Source organism: Mastigoproctus giganteus, chromosome 13, assembly GCF_048544385.1.
Source record: "Mastigoproctus giganteus isolate SK-2022 chromosome 13, ASM4854438v1, whole genome shotgun sequence".
Lineage (NCBI taxonomy): Eukaryota > Metazoa > Arthropoda > Arachnida > Uropygi > Thelyphonidae > Mastigoproctus > Mastigoproctus giganteus.
Window position 1 is genome coordinate 50,994,531 of NC_143587.1, and position 22,779 is coordinate 51,017,309.

A 22,779-nucleotide genomic window follows, 5' to 3' on the forward strand; every position below is an offset into this window, starting at 1 on the left:
TATATAAAACAAAAAGAAGAAAATACATTAAAATACAATAAAATATACAGAATTAAAAGCACTAAAATCTGAAGCTTTCCGGTTTCGTTACATATGAGAACAATGCACGTGTTATTGAATCACATGACGTGCTTAAATACCTGCAGATATTTAAGATTGCACTGCAAAAGTAAAGCGTACTGTTGAGAAAGAAGGCGGAGCCTTCGAAAGCTTCAGATTTTAGCGCTTTTAATTCTGTATATTTTATTGTATTTTAAAATTTTAACGTATTAATGTATTTTATATTTTGTTTTTTTTTTTTTAATTTTAATAAAAATATAAAAATTTTAAAAATAATTTTATTTTTTGTTTTATAATTTCAATGCAAGGTTAGTGTAAACTACTAAAAATTTATATTATAATATGCCCAACCCCAGAGGCCTATTGTTGCACTGGCCACAAATGTTGACTGGATGCACTGCCTTAGATTCGATATGCTTCTTAACTAAGAGCATAACCCCCTTCCCTCTCCTTTCCTGTCTATCCTTTCTGTATACATTATACTCCCCATATTCAAATTCCGCATCACTTATTTCTGAGTGACACCATGTTTCTGATACCCCTACAATATCATTTGATGACTTAATCAAATTTCAAATTTATTTACTATGCTCATAGTATTAGTGTACATTCAAATATACATGCACCTATTCTTACTTTTAGTTACCCTAACACAGCCAATTTATTTACTTGTTCCATGATGACCCATAGCAGAGGGCTTGAAATCCCGACACCTTGCTTTCCAGGCTGCTGCATGTTCCAATAGAAGCAGTGAAAGAATCACTTTCACTTCACCTCCTCTCCCCTAAAGGCAATACCATCACAGAATAAACTTTAACCATATATCCCAAGTTCATAAATTTACTAAAGCCCTCATTACAATTACAATTCTACAAGATTTATTCATTATAAATAAAGTATGAGCCTTAACTTTTGTAGTGATAGAGAAAAATTATCTTTAAATCAGCTGTATGCCTCACCCATTCAATATAGGATTATTATTCAGCTTATTCAGTACTGAAACTGCAAACTAATTTTCTTGATAATCAAAGTAGGTTAATATGGCATATTTATTAATATTAATTTTAAAACCATTTCTGAAATAACCATCTTTGAATCTGATTAACTACATTATGTAATAACTGTCAATCTTCAATATACATAACAAAATTAAAAATCATAACATCATTGGCTTAAGTTACAAGATATGTAAGTCACTAGACAAAAAATTTATGAATATCACAAATAAAAAATGATCCCAGAGAATTTCATATTGATCCTCCAAAGAGTAAGTGTCTTTGATTATAGCTATTCTGCCCTGCCCTGAAATAAACTTTTCTTCCAAGCTACAAATACCATGCAAATCAGTCCTGCTTTATTAAGCCTCCAAGTCAATGCCAATATAGAGACTGATTAACTTATTCAAAATAATAAACATACACTTGTCTCAACGTGCAAATTATAGGATAACTAATGCTATTTTGTCCTTTTCAAAATTATGACTTTCATTAAATAAATGAAATTTATTTAATGACAATTGACAATGCTATTTAGTCCAATACCAAAACAACTTGTGGTGAAGGCAAAAATTTATCGTGATACAAGCATTTATTATATAAGAAATAGGACAATCATGACAATCCACCCTACAATGGAATATTGTTCCCACACCTGGGGGTAATGCCCCCAAACCTCGCTCAGACTTCAAGATTCCATTCAAAAGAGAGCAGTTAAGTTAATTAATGACTCCTCTCTAACAGAGGCTCTCCACTCTGTCTCACAGGCATTCTGTTTCTGCTGCATGCTTTTTCTATAGATACTTTCATAGGCACTGTTCTTCTGAATTGGCTTCTATAATTCCTACTCTCTCTTTCAAAGCATTCCAAACACGTGCCACAACCAGTCAACATCCTTTTACTGTCCATCTTCAAACTCACAGCACCAACTTTTCTTCTTCTTCATTTATTCACTCAACTTCTGTTTTCTGGAACAACCTTCCTTCATACGCATTTCCTGAAAATTACTATCTACAGAAGTTCAACAAACGGTACTAAGTACTATAGGTTCTAATACCTCTCATGTTTGGGGTTTTCATAAAAAAAAACAGGACTGCACAATTACCTGATGTAGTACTCAAAATGTGGCTTAACCATTTCCGAAAACTTAATGAATGCTGTTGAATGGGCACTTCCATCGACGTCCACATGTATTTTAGCAAAGGTTTAACTCGTGACCAATAACTTCCACACAAGTTACACAATAGGATAATCAACTTTATACAATAGGATAATCAACTCCATATCCCTGCTGGCAAAATTCCTGTATATTATGGCAGATATTTTCTTTGTGGGTTATTTTCATTACTCGTTCCTTGACCACATGCAAAATAAAAATAAAAAATCATCTCAACAGAATGGGAAATATTCTTAGAGAAATGATGCTGTGCAAGCCCACAGGAGACATGACGTATATAAAAATATGTACAAGTGAAACAAGGTATATACAGACAAAACAAGCAGGCAGTTATAACCAAGAATAGACAGGCATTTAAATAAATAGAAAAGGCATTTAAAATAAATAGATAATTATTTTTTAACCTTACTTTGAAAGCATGTATTTTTGCAAAGTAAGGTTAAAATGCATGATTGCAAAGTAAGGTTACAATGTATGATTGCAAAGAAAGATTAAAAGATAATTAATCTTTCTTTCATAATTAACTTTAAACATAATAAGAAAATGCATGATTGCAAAGTAAGGTTAAAAAATAATTTTAAAATAAAGGAGGGGGAAGGGGAATAGAATATAGAAAAAAAAAATAAAAAGAAAAATTCAAGAGACTGTGTACATATATCCTCTGACTGTGTGCACATTGCATAATGCATAATATAAACATAAAATTTATTTATTTTGTAAAAAAAATTCAGCTAAGGAAAATTAAACAGAAATTTATACATGAAAATATAAAAATATTTATTGGTCAATGTTTTCAGGAATAAAATACAACCTATATGAAGCCATGCATAAATTTCAATTGTAGCACAATCAAATAGTAGGATTGCTCACTGGATTGCTGGTGCTAATGATATAATGAACACCATGTAATGGAATTTCCCTTTAATCATATTTAGTTATCTCACATTTGATCAAAGTGCCAGTATAAGAGTTAGGTATATATCATTTCCGTAGCCGAGTGGTCAGGAGCAGGAGTGCAGTAGTACACACTCTTTGGGTAGACAGGGGCTCAAGCTCCTGACTGCTGGATACAGTTGATCTGCCAACCTGCACTGGACTAGCGTGGCAGAGTATGGTCTATTTCCCTCAAAGTGAATTGTTTGAGGAGGCTTCCATCCTGCAGTGAACTGAAAACGGCTGCCACTTACCTTACCTTACTCCACCCCATTCCCTTTACAGTCAGTTCTTAAAGGGAACAATAAATGTTTTCTTAAGAGTACCTGAAACATTCAGTTTAAAACAGATGCTAATCAAATGCAGAGGCAAATTACTCGGCAGCACTTGCATAACACCACAAATTTTATCCATGCCACAGTCAAACCAAGGAAATTGTGTTCTAGGCTGGACTTATTTGGAACTTTTGTGGATATTTTCAGTTAATTTAACTTATTTTATTTTATCATAATTTTCTTCAAGTTTATTATTATTACAGAAATCTTTATATGTTACCCTCTATAATTCTTCTGATGAGGTGTCACCTCTGCTGCTTGTTTAGCCTGGCTTGGTGACATGAAGTTGTTGTTATTTGGTTTTTAGGAGCATTAGCAATTAAGACCATATTGCTACAGGGATATGCGGTGGTCACTCCCTGACCTTTCCGCATCCTCTGTATTTGGTGGTCACGGACTCGAACCCCGGTCTAATCAAGAAGCGTATGCTACACACGCACGGCTGCTCCTGCCCACCTGGCTACAGAAGTGCCTGCTGACATGAAGGATTCTGTATAGTCACAATACATACATGCACAGGCAACCTCTGTATAACATGGTACTTCTACAACACAGTTTCACTCTAACACGATTGATAAATTGCAGCAATCCTCACACAACACGGTACTTATATAACATGGTTTTGCTCTAACAAGATTACAGAATTTTGGCAAACCTCGCAAAACACAGTATTTTTGAGCATTTGTGGGGAGAAAACCCTACTATTATTATTATGTTGGATGCAATTTTTCAACATTTCCATTATTTTTTTGTGAATCCCCACTGTTGACTTGCTAGTCTTTATGCAAAAAAAATTATTGGGAAATCCCAGTAGTTTAGTTTGTTCGGAAATCCCCGTGTTACAAAAAAAAAAAAAAAAGTGACTTCAAAGCATTCAAAACTTTGTTCTTAAGTATTGGAATAATTTCTTTGTGAATTAAATTCTAGCCCTAAATTATGCCTAAACAACTTGGGCATAATTTGGATATATCTGCTGATTTATTAAAAGAATGGTTTCTAATTGTTTTGTGACAACTGTGGAAAACTGTTTAAAGAGGAAAAATCTAGTAAAAGTTTTATTACTATTATGCTCCAGGCCATCCAAAAGATTTAAGTCATCGAAAATATTGAAGTACTGTTCCTACCACCTAATACAACTTCTTTAATTCTACCATTAGATCAAGGTATTATATCTACTGTTAAAACTCATTACATCAGAAAATTTACAATGGATTTTGGAAAAAACTGATTCCAAATCTACTGAAGTGATGGAGGCATGGAAACATTTCTCAATTGTGGACTGTATCAGAATCATAACTTTATTGCTCAAATAAATAAAACCGTAAACATTAAAACCGTGATAGAAAAATGTATGGCCAGAGTCGGTTCATTCAGGAAATACGGTGAACCGGCAGAAAACAGAATCGGTGTGATAGTAGATATTGCTAAGTTGGTAGGAGGGGGAAGGTTTGATGATATGACTACTGAAGACGTTCAAGAATTACTGGTAGGAAAAGAGGCTGGCAAAGCAGATTTGGTGTAAATGACATCAGAGGTAAACTAAATCAATTCAGAGGATAACGCAGATTAAAATTCTGATGTTCAAAATTTTACACTAAAAAGCATACGGGAAGGCATAAACTTAGCCGAGCAATTAGAATCTTATTTTTTGAATGCAGCTCCTTCGACTGAAAGAAGCACAAAATTCAAAAGGGAGCTTCAAATGTGTTTAGCTCCATACCACGAAATTTTCAAAAATCCATCAAGCAAAGCAAATAAACCCAGATTATTGATTTTTTAAAGAGCAGAAGATAAAATCTAGATGCTGCAGGAGAAAGTTCAGAAGGTGAAGATATTCTAAAACAGACGTTCTCATTTGATTGTGCTTAGCAGCGATGAAGAGGAAGAAAATTATATTAACATACGTTACCTGACATATATACATATCACAGTTTGTAAGACGTTTGTTCAGTTATTACTATTTTTAATAAAAATTAAGTTTCTAATAGTTATAAAATGATGCATTTTTGTTAGATTTTGGAATGTAACCCCCCGCTTTTTGTACTGGTTCTTAGTCCCGTATAACACGGTTTTGCACTACACAAGATTTTATGGGAACCTAACTACCGTGTTATACGGAGGTTACCTGTACTTTATAATAAAGATCATTTATTTATTCATTAAAAAATCCAGAGTAAAGGAGTCTACTGGCACTGAAATAATAAAAATCAATAGTCCATTAATCAAAATGGCTTATATAATTCTTAGCACCAATCGGTAATATTAACAGCTGAAGACTATGACATGTTTTTGTGGTTTAGTTTTAGTAACTGATTGCCAGTCTCTGAGAAGGTCATAAATCAAACCCCTGCAGTGTTAGTAGTGGCAAATGATGCAAGAAAGCAAGCTTATACAGCAACAGAGGAAGAAAAAAAAAAAATAAATAAATAACCTTCCCACATCACCTGTTCATTCCCTTCAATAGTTTGCCTAGTTCTTCCTTGAACTTATTCAAACTACCCCTTCCATAACAACAGATGGAAGTTAATTCCATCAACTAACTGCTGGCCAAAGGCAAACTTCTGTAGATCTCTACCTTACAACCATCCTTCCTCAATTTGAATTTATGTTTCCTTGTATGTAATCTAAGTAAGAGGAAGAATCCCATCAGTATCAAGGTGACACAGAAAACATATTAGCATTAGCATTAGCATTAGTAGAGGCATTTGATGCAAGAAAGCAAGCTTATGCAGCATCAGCCAAAAAAAAAAAAAAACCCACTTCCACTTCACCCCTCTGTTCGTTCAAAATACCTGTCCAGCTGAGCCTTAAACTTATTTAGGCTATCAACCTAAATACGTATTTAGCGTATTTAGGTTGATAGCCTAATACAACCAACCAACCAACCAACCAACCACATATTTAGCACTATGTGTTCAATTCACTTTTAGGTTGGGAAATAAAATGCTACAGAAACCGAATGACAAAGATGATTAATTATAAATTGTCATATAAACCCTGGATAAGGACAGTGATCATTAATTCATTTAAATCCTTACTGCTGGGGGGGGGGGGGGACCTCAAAACATTCATATTGCTTGCATGTAGTATTTCTAGGCTTGTTTTCAGATGGTACCAAAGCAGCTCAAGCCATGAAACATCACTGTATCATACCAATAAACTGTTTGTTGACCAGCTTTTGTTTTCAAGGTTAAAAAAATAGAAAAGCAAGATGGGGGGGGGGCGACCAACATCCCTATCTGAACAGCTAAATTGTCTTGATAAGCATCCCATTCATCATTGAGAGAACTTGATCCTTTCCAAATGGGCAGCAAATAAATCTTGATCACACAGGCCCTCACATACATGAACCAAGATATTAATCTGCGGACTTACTTAAAAAGTACAGGTCAATGTTGAAAAAAGTTGCGTTAGGGTTAAATTTGAAAGTGTCTGCAATTCTGCTCAGACACAATAGGAGAGAGTATATGATGAGAGCCATGTCAATCAATTCGGCCCTGGAGAGATTGTGCAAGGCTCATGGGGTAGAATTTTTCTCGGTGTGACCTAGGCTTGTTAACAGGAGAGACTGCTTCAACAGGGGTGGGATACACTTCAATAGAAAGGGTACAAGATAATTTGCTGAAGAAATCGAGGCAGTGTTACGTAATGGTGGGAACACTGCTAGCTTGGGGGGGGGGGTTTACAGAGACTAATAGAATAATAATAGATGCAGGAAGAGGCACTTTCACTTTTTCTACTGGAATGAGCAGCAGCCTGGAAAGCAAGGTGCAGGGAATTTCAGAGAACTGCTAGAAGTCATCATGGAACAAGTAAATATATGGGCTGCTTTCAGGTAACTAAGGGTAAGAAAAGGTGCATGTATATTTGCATGTACGCCAATGCTAGGAGTATAGCAAATAAATTCGATGAATTTTATGAGCTGGTCAAGACAAGACATCAAAGGTGGATATTGTTTGGATATTAGAGACATTGTGTCACACAGATATAAGGAATGCAGAATTTGAATTTGGGGAGTACAATATGTACTGAAAGGACTGACAGGATCGAAAGGGAGGAGAAGTTATGCTGTTAGTTAGGAAACAAATAAAATCTAAGGCAGTGCACCCAGTTGACAGGGGTGGAAAGTGCGATGTTGAGTCGGTTTGATATGACATAAACACTGGGAGAGCAAAAACGAGAGTAGGAGGGTGTTATAGGTCTAATGACTCTGATAAGTATGGCAAACAAATGTATAGAGAAATACAGCTGGCCAGTAAATAACAATGTCTTATAATGAGGGATTTTAACTTCCCAGATATTGACTGGAACTTGTGTATGGGTCATTCACACACTAGCAAGACATTTGTGGATTTATTGGATGACTGTTTTCTGTTGATCTGATTATCAGTAGTGGTGATTATTCATGCAAGAAGAATCTGCAGATAAAAGAACCACTAGGTTGCTGTGTCAAAGTGTACTGATGTGGGATTTACTTACAGATGTAAGGTGTAAAAAAAGGGTTTCTGCTTTCATAAAGGTGACTATGGTGGTCTCAGACAGTTTTTAAATTCTATATACTGGGAGCAACTGATGATGTTGCCAACAGCAAATTCTAAATGGGAATGAAGCATTCAAGGAATTAATCATGGAAGCAACTTGGCTTTTCATACCAACTAAGAAATAAGGTTCGAGGTTTAGGCCTAAATGGATGCCAGATGAATTAATTAGACATGTAGCAGAGAAGAAAAATGGATGGGATGCGTATAAATTATCAGATGGCACAGAAGCCTATGGTAGATATAAGCTGGTCTGTAATCAAGTTACAAAGGAGATTAGGTAGACAAAGGCAGATCATGAGAAATATTTGGCAAAGGATGCAAAGAAAAGGAGCAAAGACTTCTTTACTTATGTAAATTCTAGAAGGAAGTGGATGAATAAGATTGGTCCACTTGATATCAATGGTTCGACTGTTGATGATCCTGCTCAGGTAGCTGACAAACTGAATGAGTATTTTGCATCTATATTCACAAATGAGGAATTCTGTAAAGTGGAGGCCATCAGTTTATCAAACTCTAATAGGGAGCTAGATGATTTTGTAATAACTGAAAGGAAAGTGGAGGAGAAATTGTTAAAGTTAAGCATAAGAAAGGCACCTGGTGTGGATGGGATCTATCCAGTTATATTAAGGTAGGCAGCAAAGGAATTAAGCAAACCCTTAGCCATACTTATGAGGGCATCCTTGGATTCAGGGGAGATCCCCCACTGACTGGAGAAGTGCAAAGGTATCCCCAATTCACAAAGGGGGATCAAAGGGTGACACGATTTATTACAGACCAGTTAGTTTAACTTCTGTTCAGGGGAAAGTAATGGAGTCACTGGTTAAAGAAGCAATGTAGGATCATCTAGACAAGACTGCAGTTATAGTTCAGACACAGCATGGGTTTGTTAAGGGGAAATCTTGCCTGACCAATTTGATTAGATATTACGATGTGGTCACAAAGGAACTGGATACAAAAAATAATTTTGATATCATCTACTTCAGGAATGCTTTTGATACTATTGCACATAAAAGGCTGCTGTACAAATTGGAACAGTATAACATTAAGGGAAAGTTGCTGCTATGGATAAAAGGATGGTTGAGTGGAATAAGACAGAGAGTGGTTATTAATGGGCAATGCTCTTTGTGGGCTAATTTTAGTGAAGCCCTTAGGGTTCAGTACTGGGACCATTGTTGTTTTCTGTATTTATCAATGATATTGATGAAGGTATAACAGGCTTAGTGTTCAAGTTTACAGATAATACAAAGGTTGGCAGCTTTGTTAAAGACAGTAACAGCATCATGCTGCTGCAACAGGATCCAGAAAAGTTGGGCAGATGGGCTGAGAGGTGGCAATTAAAGCTTAACATTGACAAATGCAAAGTACTGCATATGGGTAGCAGTAATCCCAGAGTAACGTACAAACTGTGTAGTACTACACTTAAGGTAGTGGAGAATGAAAAGACCTGGGGGTAATTGTGCAGTCAGATATGAAGTTTTCAGAGCAGTGCAAACAAGCTGCCAGAGCAGCTCATATCAATACCAAGAACGGCTAAGTTCTGCAAATTGCAGCATGTGGAGACTAGGTACCTGCAAGGTGATGTGATTGAGATTTTTAACTTTTTGAATAGCTTGAGCAAGCTCAATGCTGATGGAATTCTTTTTCTTGCTCAGATTACACACTTGAGGGGACATAAATTCAAATTGAGGAAAGACAGTTGCAGAATAGATGTATGGATATGCGGAAATTTGCCTTTAGACAGTGAGTGGTTGATTGCTGGTACAAACTTTCATCTGTTGTTATGCAAGTTTCATAGCTTAAATAAATTCAAGGAAGAATTGGAGACACGTTTGGACATCCTTCTTCAATAGTTCAATTTAATTAAATATTTTAATGTTTTTCTTCCACTCAAGGATTTCAGGTAATGAAAATTATCTTTTGCTTTTTTATATTTATTATGTCAATAAATTATATTTTATCCCATTGGTTCTCTTACAAGCAGGAAATGATACGTTGGATGATTTAATCTCATCTTATATTTTTTTAAATCAACCTTGGGGAAAAAAGAAAAATTCAAGGAGTAAGTATGTAAGAAAATCAAGCAACAGAGCATGAAATAGAAATTCAGGCAGATATATACAAATTTTATGGGTCAATGTTTCCTGAAAAAAAATATAACCTATATGATGCTACACATACATTTTAACATTGTAAATTGGTGTGCACTAATTTACAACGTAACAAGCTGACTGATAATGCACACTTAAATGGTTGTAAACTACAGCCCTTCAACGCTGTAGGCAGTAAGTAAAGTGATTTTAAAATATTCATATTAATACCAAATTCAAATGAAAACTGATCAAATACCATTAGAGATGGTGCACAGAATACTGAAAGGTCTCCATATTAGAAAACATGAAGTTCAAATAGTGAGATCTTGTGAGCACAAGATCACACTATTTGAACATCCTTCTGATTTGATACATTTTTGTATCAAATTCAACAACATATTCACCAAATACAACTTCAACAATATATTCTCCAAATACAACTTCAACAACATATTCTCCATATACAAAACCAAGCTCTCTCTGATGTACTTCACCTAATCAAAATTACATAATTAATACGTAATATTAAAATTACCAAGTAGTAATATGCCATAACTATTGGATAATTTGGTCAGTCAGTATTCTGATTTGCATTAAAAAATGCTAATCAGAATATAACCTATAAGATTATACTCTGATTTTACTGAAATCTGACAATTTTAATACTATTCTACTACTTTTTTTTTGTAATGTACCATTCACCGTTTTTGGAAATGTAATGCTAGTAAGAGGTTTTAAAAAAATGCATTATAGTATCGAGTGCTTTTCTTTATGCTAGAAACTAAAAAAACAAATAAATCTTACTTTCTCTTAAATGGTATATCCAATCATGGTCAGATTTTGCTTAACCTAGAAAGAAATTCTGTTCATTGGTTTGATGATTTAAATGCAACCTCTGGTATGATGACTTGCTAAAATGTTATAACCAAAAAGTCTTTGAACATGGAGATCAGATTTTACTTGATCAGTTTCTTGGATGCACAGAGTTACAAAGCCACTTCATTATGGACTGATGTTTGCTTTAGGGAAAACGCTTGATTATTTTTAACATATCATGTTTTTATTTTTATATATAAATGCTTGCAACTGTACAGTATTTGCCTCCTGTTTTATCTGTACCAACAACAATCAGGCTTCTTATGCATTCACTTAAACATTGTAAAGTCAAGAAATTCTTTCTCCCTTTCCTGCTGTTAATTTGTTTAATACATGTTTTTCAGAACAATACCATTAAAGAATCTTTCATTCATAGTATAGTAAATAGATAGTCTAAAAATACAGTTCTATGACAAAAAAAAATTACCATTAATAGGTTAATCAGTATTAGTATTAAAATGACAAACAATACAATCAAGCAAAGCTTATGTAGCCTCTATCCTTAATAAGGAGGGAGAAGGGAAGAGTTTCCAGTTTTTTATTTTATCTAATTCCAAATATAAAATCCCATACAAATACTGTTTCAATAACAATAACACTATAAAAAATATATTCCAGTCCTGAAAGATTTGCTATATAAAAACTTGTGTACAATGATTTACTTTCATCTACCTATATACAAAATGCACTGCTTTATGGGGGTGGGGGGGAAGCTCTATGTGAATATCATTAATGGTTAAGTTTAGCAATGATTAAACACTACTTTGTTTCTTTAGTTTTGTCTGAACTTATTAGGATGGGCACCCATAATCTAATTGCTAAAGAAATTTCTCAACATTTTTTGATTAATGGAATTTACGTATTCAACATAACAACAAATCTACATAAGCTTCAGTTTGTTCATTCACTTTCGCTACATAAAACCCTTTGTCTTGACATCACAAATTTTATTTTTAGCACAGAACAATCAAGTACATTTTTAATTTAATTTATAATTTATCTTGTAATTTATCTTTTCATTTGAAAGCACATCAAAATTTTTAAATGTCAATTTAATTTTTGGTGGAACAGTTTGCAGAACACTTGAACAATGCCCATGGAATGTTGGTTAAAAATATTGCTTTAAAGGAATAAATAAATGCTATCTACATTTGGTTAAATTAAAAAATAAGTTTTCAAAAAAAAAACAAAAAAAACTGACAAAATAATTCAGTATCACATTCTTGAATGAGGAAACACACATGCTGAAATCCAGTGTTTCCCTCTGCCCTACAAGAAATTTCATTGAGAAAGAGACTTAACAACCTTAGCTTTATTGTCCTAAATAACCCACTCCAAAAAAAGTGTCAGAATTAGTAATCTTTCTTTTTTGTATGATGACACCCCAAAGACAAAAAATATTGAAACCTAATAGTACTCTAAATATCACATGTTGGTTGCAGATTGAGAAGGCAGAGGATGCCTGTTGATGTTTAATTTCTGCATATTGTAATTTTCAGGAAATACAGGGTGATTCAAAAAGGACTTTACAACTCTGTAAACGTATAGAAATTTATTCAGGAGACATATAATTTATTGAACTGTCACATTGTGCAAAAAACATCAAGTTTTACTGACATAGTGCTGTAGTACTGAATTCTGTCAATGCGAGCATCAGCGGCTTGCATTTCAAAAGTGGCTACTTTCACATTTCATGTTAGTGGTAGGGTTAACACCCACAACTGCAGGATTTGGGCCGGCGAAAACCAGTGTGCATGTCTGGAACATGTTCGTGACAGCCCAAAGGTGAATGTCTTTTGTGCCCTCAGCAAAGTAAAAGTTTACAGACCCTTCTTTTTCCATGAGACAACCACCAATGGTACGTATCGTGTATCTGAATATGCTGGAAATTTTTCTCATCCCACAGTTAGACGAAGATGACCACGTAGTACGCTTTCACTTTCAGCAAAATGGAGCACCTCCTCACTACCTGACGGAGGTAAGGGAATTCCTCAATAACCGTTTCCCAGGTCAGTGGCTTGGTCAAGCAGGGCGGTTAGCATGGCCACCTCATTCCCCAGATTTGACACCTCTAGACGTTTTTCTATTGGGTTTCATTAAAGTTCGAGTATTTGTTCCATCCTTACCTACCAGTCTTGCCGAGCTCACTAAAATCACCGATGCAGTTACAGAAGTTATGCCAGATATGTTACGTCGCATTTGGGAGGAAATTGAGTTCAGATTGGATGTCTGCCGTATCACCAATGGCATCGAACCAAAATGACTGTTCTAGGTAAAACTTGATGTTTTTTGCTACAATATGACAGTTCAATAAATTATATAAGTCTCCTGAATAAATTTCTATACACTTACGAAGTTGTAAAGTCCTTTTTGAATCACCCTGTATATACAAAGGAAGGTCATCTCAAAGAACAGACACAGAAGGGATATACAAAGAAAAGTCAGTTCAGCGAGTCCTTAGTTAAACTGTGAATTGACTAGTTGAGGTATGGGTTCAAACCAGTGTTTGAACCCATACCTCAACTTAACTTCACCTCTTCGAAAGAAAGAGTGAAATTAAGATGTTGAATTAAGATTCAGAAGTACAATGCCTGTGGAGATAACTACAGAAAAGATTTTTTACATATGTAATAAGGGGTGTAGTAACTATGTGAACAACCATCAATTAATCCAAATAGCGTTTTTTTTTGGTAGTCTAGAAGTTAGTACCAATATTCTATGGTAAAGTGGATTTGTGATTCATACATAGTCAGTAGCTGTTTAGAAGAAAAGTAATGCTGAAAGCAATAAGAGAAAACCTAATTTTTTTTCGAAGCAATATTTGTGATATGCTGAAGCCAAGAAAGGTTAGAAGTCAAAGTTATCCCTGGTAAAGCTATGTGATCTTGTCTAGAAATCTGAGCATTATGAAAGATTGGAATGGGAGCAGAATACTTTTTTTTGCAAGAAACAAAACGACACTGTATATAAAGAATCCATCTAAAACAATACTGTGTTTTAGATGGACTGAAGTCAACTGACTTCCTTTGTCCCACTGAATAATTATCTGGAGATCAGCATTTAAAGAACTGGTGAAGCTGTCTGTGCTGAGTAGGGTTTACTATCAGGAGGAAAGAGTGGGTGAAAGAAGTGTAGTGAGCAGTATGAGAAAAACTGTCAACCCAATTGAAAATGTTGGCAGAAAAACAATAAGATAAAAGTTTGCTTAGAAGGCCTTTATTTCAAACAACTGAATATATATACACTAGTGCACTCATAGAATCCATACTGGCTAACCCATTAATCAGATTGGAAAGTTCCAAGCCAGACTAAGGGTTTGTGGTTAATGGATTATCTCTAACGCTTTCTAAAGATATAAGGTAACTGCAATGGAGCAACAATTAAGAATGGAATGGGCCACTTTTAGAAATTGGCTGTATGTGAACAAATTTCCATGCATAAGGAAAAACAAACCAATTAAATCAGAGAGTGTAAAAAAAAAAAAAAAAAAAAACAGTGCAACCCAAAACAAAAGTTAACTAAGATGCACAAGATTTAAGAACACATGGATAAATGTCATCAAGACTTAGAGAATTTCTTGGCATTCTAAGCACGGTAAAACTTGCTTCAAGAAACAACCAGTTCCACTCTTCGCCATTTCAAAATTAAGTATGGAATTATTATTAACTTGTTTACAACCATTGTGAACTTTAGTGAAGGCACAAATTCCAACTAAAGATGTGAATATAAGCCAATTGATATTCTATATTCTTATCTTGACTAGCCTTAACAACTTTGGTGGAAAACTTCACAACAGAAAATAAAATAAAAATTTAGTAGTTTCAAGATGCATGGCATGCTGCATAGGAGTTTAAGCTAAGCACACCTGCGATGTATATAGGATCTCCCCGACTTACGTAAGGGTTGCATTCCACTGAACGCTATGTAAGTCGGGGAATTTCCCCCATGCTTGTGCGGCACACGCAACTGTGCTTGCTGAATTGATTGAATCAAAAAATAAATATTCGACGAACATGTAAATAGAATTATTTATTGTATTTATTCAATTTTTTATCTCATGCGCAGGAAAAATTACAAAAGCATGCAATTTAAAAAAATTATAAAATTACAAAAAAGAGAGGAGACAGGCATAATGTCAGTAAGTTTTAGCTCTTGAGTATCATTGCCAGAATTGACATCTTCAGCTGATAAGTACACTGCTGCGGAAGTTGAGGGCTGTGCAGATTTAGAAGGGGTCGGCCACTCAACCTTACGAAAGAACATATTAATGGATGACTGGATGATGGCTTTTTTTTCTTTTCATCATAGATTTCTTTGTAGCAAACAAGCATATCATTCACCCCTCTGTTAACTTTTAAGAATCATTTGCTGTCAGGATCCATCTTCTCAAACCTCGCCATTGCCGATGCAATTTCACGAAATGCCATTGCCATCTCTCTGGCGATAAAGCGTCTCGACTGCTCATTTGATTCATCTTGAGCTTCATCAGCATTTTCTTCTTTCACTATTGCTGCCTATAAGTCAATATGTTATTCGTTAGATAATTCCTTCTCTTCTTCCTCTATTAACTCCTCCAAATCTTTGGCATCAACCTCCAACTGAAGTAGCTCTGCAACCTTTACAATCGTATCTGTAACCTCTTCATATGATTCGTCTTTTTCAAATCCTTCGTAGCCTTTTACTTGATGTGGGCATATTTTCTTCCATACGCCATTTAAACAACTTTTAGTAATTTCTGTCCAGGCCTTATTAAGATGGCATGGTAAATATTGTAAGATTTCCAAAAGTCTCTCAACGTAAAATTTTTCTCATCGTCTACTGCAGACAATGCCTGAGCAAATGTGCGCAATTTGAAATAACACCCTGATCGATAGGTTGGATGAATGAATCGTGTTTGATGGTAGAAATATGACTCTCACGTTCGAATTGAAATCATCTAGATGCGTAGGATGTCCAGGAACATTATCTGATAGAAGTAAAATCATGAAAGGAACGCCGTTGTCTTTACAATATTTTTCAACCTCGGGAATGAAGCAGCATTTAAACCAATCCTCAAAGAGAGATATTGTAGGGTGGCTTTATTAATGCCCTTCAATGAACGAGGATTTCCAGAATAGTACACAAGCAGTGGTTTTAATCTGTAATCTCCTGCTGCATTAGCCCAAAGCAAGAGCGTGGCCCTATCTTTTGACGCCTTGAAACCTGGTACTGTAAGTTCGATCTGGCATTTTTTTTCAATACGGAGCAGTCTCATCAACGTTAAAATTTTGCTGCGTTGAATAGCTGCCTTCATCAATCATTTTTTCCAACACATCACAAAATTTCTCTGCAGCTGCAGAATCGGCACTAGCGACTTCACCACATACTTCGACGTTGTGGAAACCAGGGCAATGCTTGAACCTATTAAACCACCCGTTGTTTGCCACGAACTTGGGTTGGGGTTTGCTGTACTTATCCTTAATATCTTTATAAATACTTGTTGCTTTTGCTTGAATGGTTATTAGACTCAGGGGCACTCACTTCTGAATCTGATTTTCCATCCATATTATTAACAGCTGTTCCATCTTCAATATAGCACCTGAATGCTGTTTTGTGATCACTGTTTATCTTACGTGCATTGATACTTTGAGATGTTCTTTTATAGACGCACTGTCCTATAAAATAGTATTCACTGTTAAAGCAGCGAAACCTAATTCCCTTGTAATAGATGACAAACTTTGTCCTGCTTTGTACTTCTTAATCATTTTCATCTTCATTTCTAAATCAATTTTGTTTCGTTTCCTGGCACTACCACAACTGGCTGTTTTCACTGGTTGCTTTCTCTTCATCATTGTAATATGTAAATGGAAATGAAGAGAAGTTTCTAAAAATTTGTTTTTTATATGATTGAAGATTTCAGTGAAGGGGAACACATTTCACCATAATAGCATAAAAACCCACACAATTGCAGTTATCGGTATTATCACAAATGCAATAAGATCGAGTTTACTACCCATTTATAATTAGATGCACTAACAGAAAATCCCAATAAACCGAAAAGTGCAAATTGTTTTTATTGTTTTTTGGTTGTGACCTCCAGAAACGTGCTTTAGAAATATATTACAAAGCCATTCAAAATTGATTCTTATAACGGGAACATATGATACGATGAAAGGGTAGTGCAATTTTCATTATAAATATGAACTTTTATAGAGATAAATAGCCTAGTAATATAGCAAAATTTTCAACTTCCAAGGACTTGGAATGAATTACAAAAAAAAAAAAAAAACACACATTACGATATTTTCACGATACCTCCATTTATTCCTACGGGATGCAAAAACTTACGTAAAATCGAATTTCCATAAGCCGAGTATTACGTAAGTAGGGGAGTTCCTGTAATTACTAATTTCAATGAATACTGACTACTTGATTAAATGAGAATTATACAAACCTATAGTAGCTTTTGTTTCATACATTTTATCACGGTATCATTATCATTTACCAATACCTGATGACAGTTTTCAGCAAGGTGAGATGAACATTACAGTGGTCATAATTTCTATAACTCTCTAGACAGTCTTAACAGAAACTCAGTTAAAAAGACTGTCTGGGTTAATTTGCTCTTATGGCTTGCAGCTTTATTTATTGACCCTCCAGTACTCTCAGTTTTAAGTATGAAACACCCTAATTACTTTTTTTTGCTTGATGTAATAACTTAATGTCTTTATCAAATTCTCTGAATGAACATCCACTCACTGTAATCGCTATTTAAAAGCATATTACCCAACCAAACACCCAGTAATTTTATTCACAAAACCTTTAATATTCTTTTCTTCACATAAATTATAATCTCATCTAGATTTTTCCTAAATTGCTACTGCCGTCACAACAGTGGACAGAGAATTTAAGACCTTATTCTATATTTAACATTTCAATATTCCATACGTATTTTCCAGCATAGTGACAAAACCTCATTTCACTTCTCCAACAGATCTTAACAGAGCCTTTAGATGCTGTCACAAAATACAGTTAAAGGATAGCAATTAAAACTGAAATAAGGAATAACAGACTTCAGATATACAATATGAGCAAATATTAGGATCAGAAGATTTAATCCAATAAAAAAAAAAAAGAGGAATAGAAATCACTCAGTCCATCCCATTTTTCACTCTTGTGATACCAAATGGTAAATGGAATAGCCATGAGATAGGTTACATTTGAAGACAAGACCACCAACACATCAAGTACCCAGAGGCAACTTACATTAACTGTGTACTTTGGTGCTTTCCAACTTTTTTGACCCTGGCACACTGTGTACATGCCAAAAATAACTCAACACCCCACCCAGCATTTTGTTATTCGATACCCCACCCCTTTTCATCCCCCATCTTTAAGTTGATGATAAATGTAACAGTATGCAATTTCCTTTGTTTCAAGTCAAAAACATATGTACACATTTTGTGTGGTACTAAACACAAGCCATCTGAAACTAACTACATCAATTAGCTTGCAGAGAAAGAACTTGTCCAGAGCTCAGGTTGGTTGGTTGGTTGTTTTTTTTTTTTTTAGGAGCATTAGCAACTAAGGCCATATTGCTCCGGGGATATGCAGTGGTCATTCCCTGACCTTTCTGCATCCTCCGTATTTGGTGGTCACGGGCTCAAACCCCGGACTAATCAAGAAGCGTGTGCTATGCACTGCTGCTCCTGCCCACCTGGCTACAGAGGCACCCCAGAGCTCAGAGGCTAACAAGTATGATGCAGGTGAAGAAATAAATGTAATAAAATTTTAATGTATTATTTAATAACTGTATTTTAAACAATGAATTACATCAGTATATACAGCAAAAGGAAATTAGAGTGAAAATAATGCTGATATAATGTCAAAATTTGGCAACACCCTTTGGGACATAATATGATATCCCTAAGTTGTGTCGCAACACTCATTTTTGAAAGCTCTGGCATGCCCAGAAGAGTTGTTGGTGAAAAAAAGATTAAGAGCATTAGCTGTATAGGATTGCTTGGCTATTAGCTAAATTAACAAGTTATGTGAGGTCATTAGTAATAACAAAATCATCACCATATTTACCAGCTAGGTACATACAACTAGAAAAGTGAAGCCAGCTGCAGCTGTAAACGTTAAAATTGCTTATGAAAATTACTTCACCCTTGGTAAAGTTATATTGGAAAAGCTTCAAGTGATTCATAGAGTGAACTGAACAACAGATAAATTAGAGAGAATGGAGGGAAAGAGATTTTAAGCCAAAAGAAATCAAAAAGAAAAGAATCAAGGTTAGGTGGTCCATAACAAGGAATATCAGAGCAGATGTACCACACAAGTACCACCTTAAAAGTAGAAGGAATCACAGAAGGAATAATTAAGACAAATGAGATGAGTGGTAATTATGGCAATTGATAACTGAGATTCTATCATGAAAAGTATGTGGAGCCAGGGAGACTGTAAATCGAAAAGGACATCGCTGAAATTAAAAATGAGACCACATATACAGTGGATTTTGGTTATTTGGGACACATCGAGACTAGCGCACTTTGGCCCGATTAAGTGGCTGCTCCAATTATGCGAAGCTTCAGATAAATAGTTAAAAATACAGTGAACCCTGCTTTATGATTGGTTCACTGTACGATCAAAACACGATGGACTCACCATAGCAAAATACTATTCACTATAAGATATGTAGTAAGTGCCAGTCATTGTGATTGCGTTTGTGAATTGAATTTTAATTTTATTAAAAGGTGATTCTAATAAGTGAAAATAGGAGGAATATTATCCACAGGTTATAAAAGCAAAGATATAAAGCACAAATTTACACTTTATTACCTTACCAATGAAAAAATTAAATAATACATGAAAATCGGAAGAATATTTTCCATGGGTTAGTAAAATAAAAATAAATTTACGCTTAATTAAATTAATTAATACTGTAATATGTACTTACTAACTAATTGATATTTCTGTTCGCAGTGACTTTTTTTTTTGGGGGGGTTGTAAAATTTAAAACAATAAAAAAAAAAAAAGATAAGAAATCAATAACAAAGAACAAGGCATGCACAAATTGCAACTAACATGATACATACAAGTGAGAGTAACATATGTAACAAGTTTATGAAGCTTAAAAAATAGGAATGAAGGTATTCATTCCTATTTTTTAAGGATTCTGAAAAAATAGGATTCTGAAAATTTATTTATGTTTTTTATATAATTGAAGATTTCATGGAAGGGGAAACACATTTCACCATAATAACATAAAAACCCACAGAATTCCAGCTATCAGTATTATTGCATATGCAATAAGATCAAGTTTACTACCCATTTATAATAGATTGCACTAACAGAAAAGCCTAATAAACTGGAAACTGCAAATTGCTTTTAGTGTTTTATGGTTGTGACCTCCAGATATCCAACTGGACCACATGGTCCAGTCGGAGACAAGCATAGGGTAATCTCGAGTGATGCAACCACTGCCCCAAATAAATAGTATGTTGTCCCAATTAAGCGAAGAAAATCCTTGCTATTTTCTCAATTAGGTGCTGTTCTTTAAGATTTGTCCCAAATAAATGGCTGCCCTGATTATCTAGTAGCCAAAATAACCAGAATCCACTGTATTTGAAATGATTTAGGAAGCTTTTCGAAAATCTAAGCTCTTTTCCAAATGAGACTGTTCCATTAGTTTGACTACTCATAATGCATTGAAGTATAGAATAAAAGTAGGGCTGAACATCTGTAAATTGATAATTTTTAGAGACAGCACATATATAGAAAGATATACTCAGCCCCTCAATATGTGGTCCTTGCAGTGTCCACCCAACCCAGTCATAGCTAGCAGAGTATAGGCAGCAAGACTACACACCAGCCAACTGGGCTAGCCGGGTGGGTAAAGTACCTGCCTGGCAACCCAAAGGTCGCGGGTTCAAATCCCACCTCGGACTTGGATCAGAGTAGTGCAAAAAAAAAAAAAAAACTTTGGGAGGTGCATTATGGCCACAGAAGCCGATGCACCAACAACTAACAAAAAAAAAACTACACACCAGTTGATGTGGATGTATTCTAAAGTAGTACCAAACAAGTTCAGTCAAGCTAACTTCTAACAGTCAGCCTGTGAAAACAATTTCTAAATCACATATTTTAGACTGCACCAAAATTGAATTTTTGTATTAATAAAAGAAAAACAGAACCCAATAAATAAAAAAATAATAAAAAAAAAAAAAAATATATATATATGTGAATATATAAACAATGTATTAATACATAAAAATTAACCATTAGTTATATTTACTGCACTGGATTTCTGAAAGTGTGGTCTTATACACTGCTGTATTTCTTAATAATAGAAATCAAATTTGAAAGTCAATATTTAATAAAATGAAGTAGAAATTACTAGTTCTGTACAATAGAAAAGTTCAGCATAACTTATCTGAAAAAAATAATAGTTCTTTTAAAATAATTCTGAGAGATAATCATTCAGCACAATTAAATGATTAATTTTCTCTTGAGAAGTTTGTTGTAATGAAATTTTGCTGTTTACATATAATTCTTCTTTAAATATACATAAGATATCTGACTCTACATTTGTTCCAATATCTCTTTACTCTTTGACTGAAGGCTTATTCTTTTACATCTGGCCTACAATTTCTTTCTTAATTTGAATCTTATCTCTTCCTGTTTGTGTCAAGAATATATGCACCCAGCATTAACCAACAATCGTAACATATGACATGCAGAGCCTGTCTTTTTATGTCTAAAGAAAGGTTTTCGGTTTTATAAAAAATTCTGTTTGCAATATACTAATGCATCACCTTTGCCTAATCATTAAATATAACTATTTTTTAAATGAAAAATTTTAATTTAAAATTGTATTTTTTATACTTGTTATTTCTAATTAAAATTTTTATTAATTCTCTTAGGGAAAAAAAAAAACAAAACAAAACCTATAAATATTAAACTACAGTATTATTCCCTTTCATTTTCAAGTAAATTAAAAGAGTAAAAATTCAAAATAACACATGCAAGCTTATTACTGTTTTGCTAATTTCGCTTAACTCCATACCCTTTTAAGATCTTAACTATATTCAATACAGATGGTTTGTTTCCCCTTTGTAACTTGCAGAATAGTTGCTTCTTGTAAAAAATACCTCTTTGCATCCCCAGTTAGTTGTTATTGGTTTTTAGGAGCATCAGTTAGTGAATGGTCTCTGAGGTGATGGGTAGCCATGAGGTTGGATTTACATAACAGTTTATAAGTTCTGATGTCTTCGAAAGGATCAGAGCAGCTGTTCCAAATTTATTGCTATGCTTTTCTGGGGGAGAAAAGCATTGCAAAAGTCTTATTGAAGAGACAATGCTATTTCTAATTAAAATTTTTGATTGACAACCATATTGATATTAAGGTGGGAAAATTATGAAATTGCAATTTGTCGTAAAAGTTTCCAAGGGACCGACACAACTTATACTGAAACTTTGATGGTGATCCAACTTTTCCCTCTCAAGTAATGCTCTGCATCCAAAACAAAAAGATTTTTACAGGAGTGAAGAACTCGTGGCAGACATGGAATCTTGTTCAATCCTAAAAGCTTTCAAAGGAGTAAAAGAACATATTCTGAAAACCTGTTGTTGACCTGACTTTTTTTTATATTGCATGCCCATACATCCAATGCATACTTCTATTTATTATGCAGAAATAACTTAAAATTGTACAGAAAAAAAACAAAAAACTGCAGAATTTTTATTGGTGTAATTTCGATGACATTGGACTAATAAAAATTGAAAAGTGTT

General features: G+C 34.4%; 1 protein-coding gene across 2 annotated transcripts in view; it reads right to left on the reverse strand.

The window, feature by feature from the left end:
- The window catches only part of LOC150076038 (uncharacterized), a 221,989-nt gene that overhangs the window by 174,190 nt on the left and 25,020 nt on the right, over positions 1–22,779 (reverse strand). Inside the window, exon 1 of one of the 2 annotated variants that reach the window (XM_090387070.1) lies at positions 730–753. The exons of the other annotated variant lie outside the window; for it this stretch is intronic. Coding sequence (XP_090243196.1) covers positions 730–738 — 9 coding nt within the window. The 5' untranslated portion in view covers positions 739–753. Of the gene's footprint in view, positions 1–729; positions 754–22,779 lie in introns of those variants that run through there. 2 annotated transcript variants of the gene reach the window in all.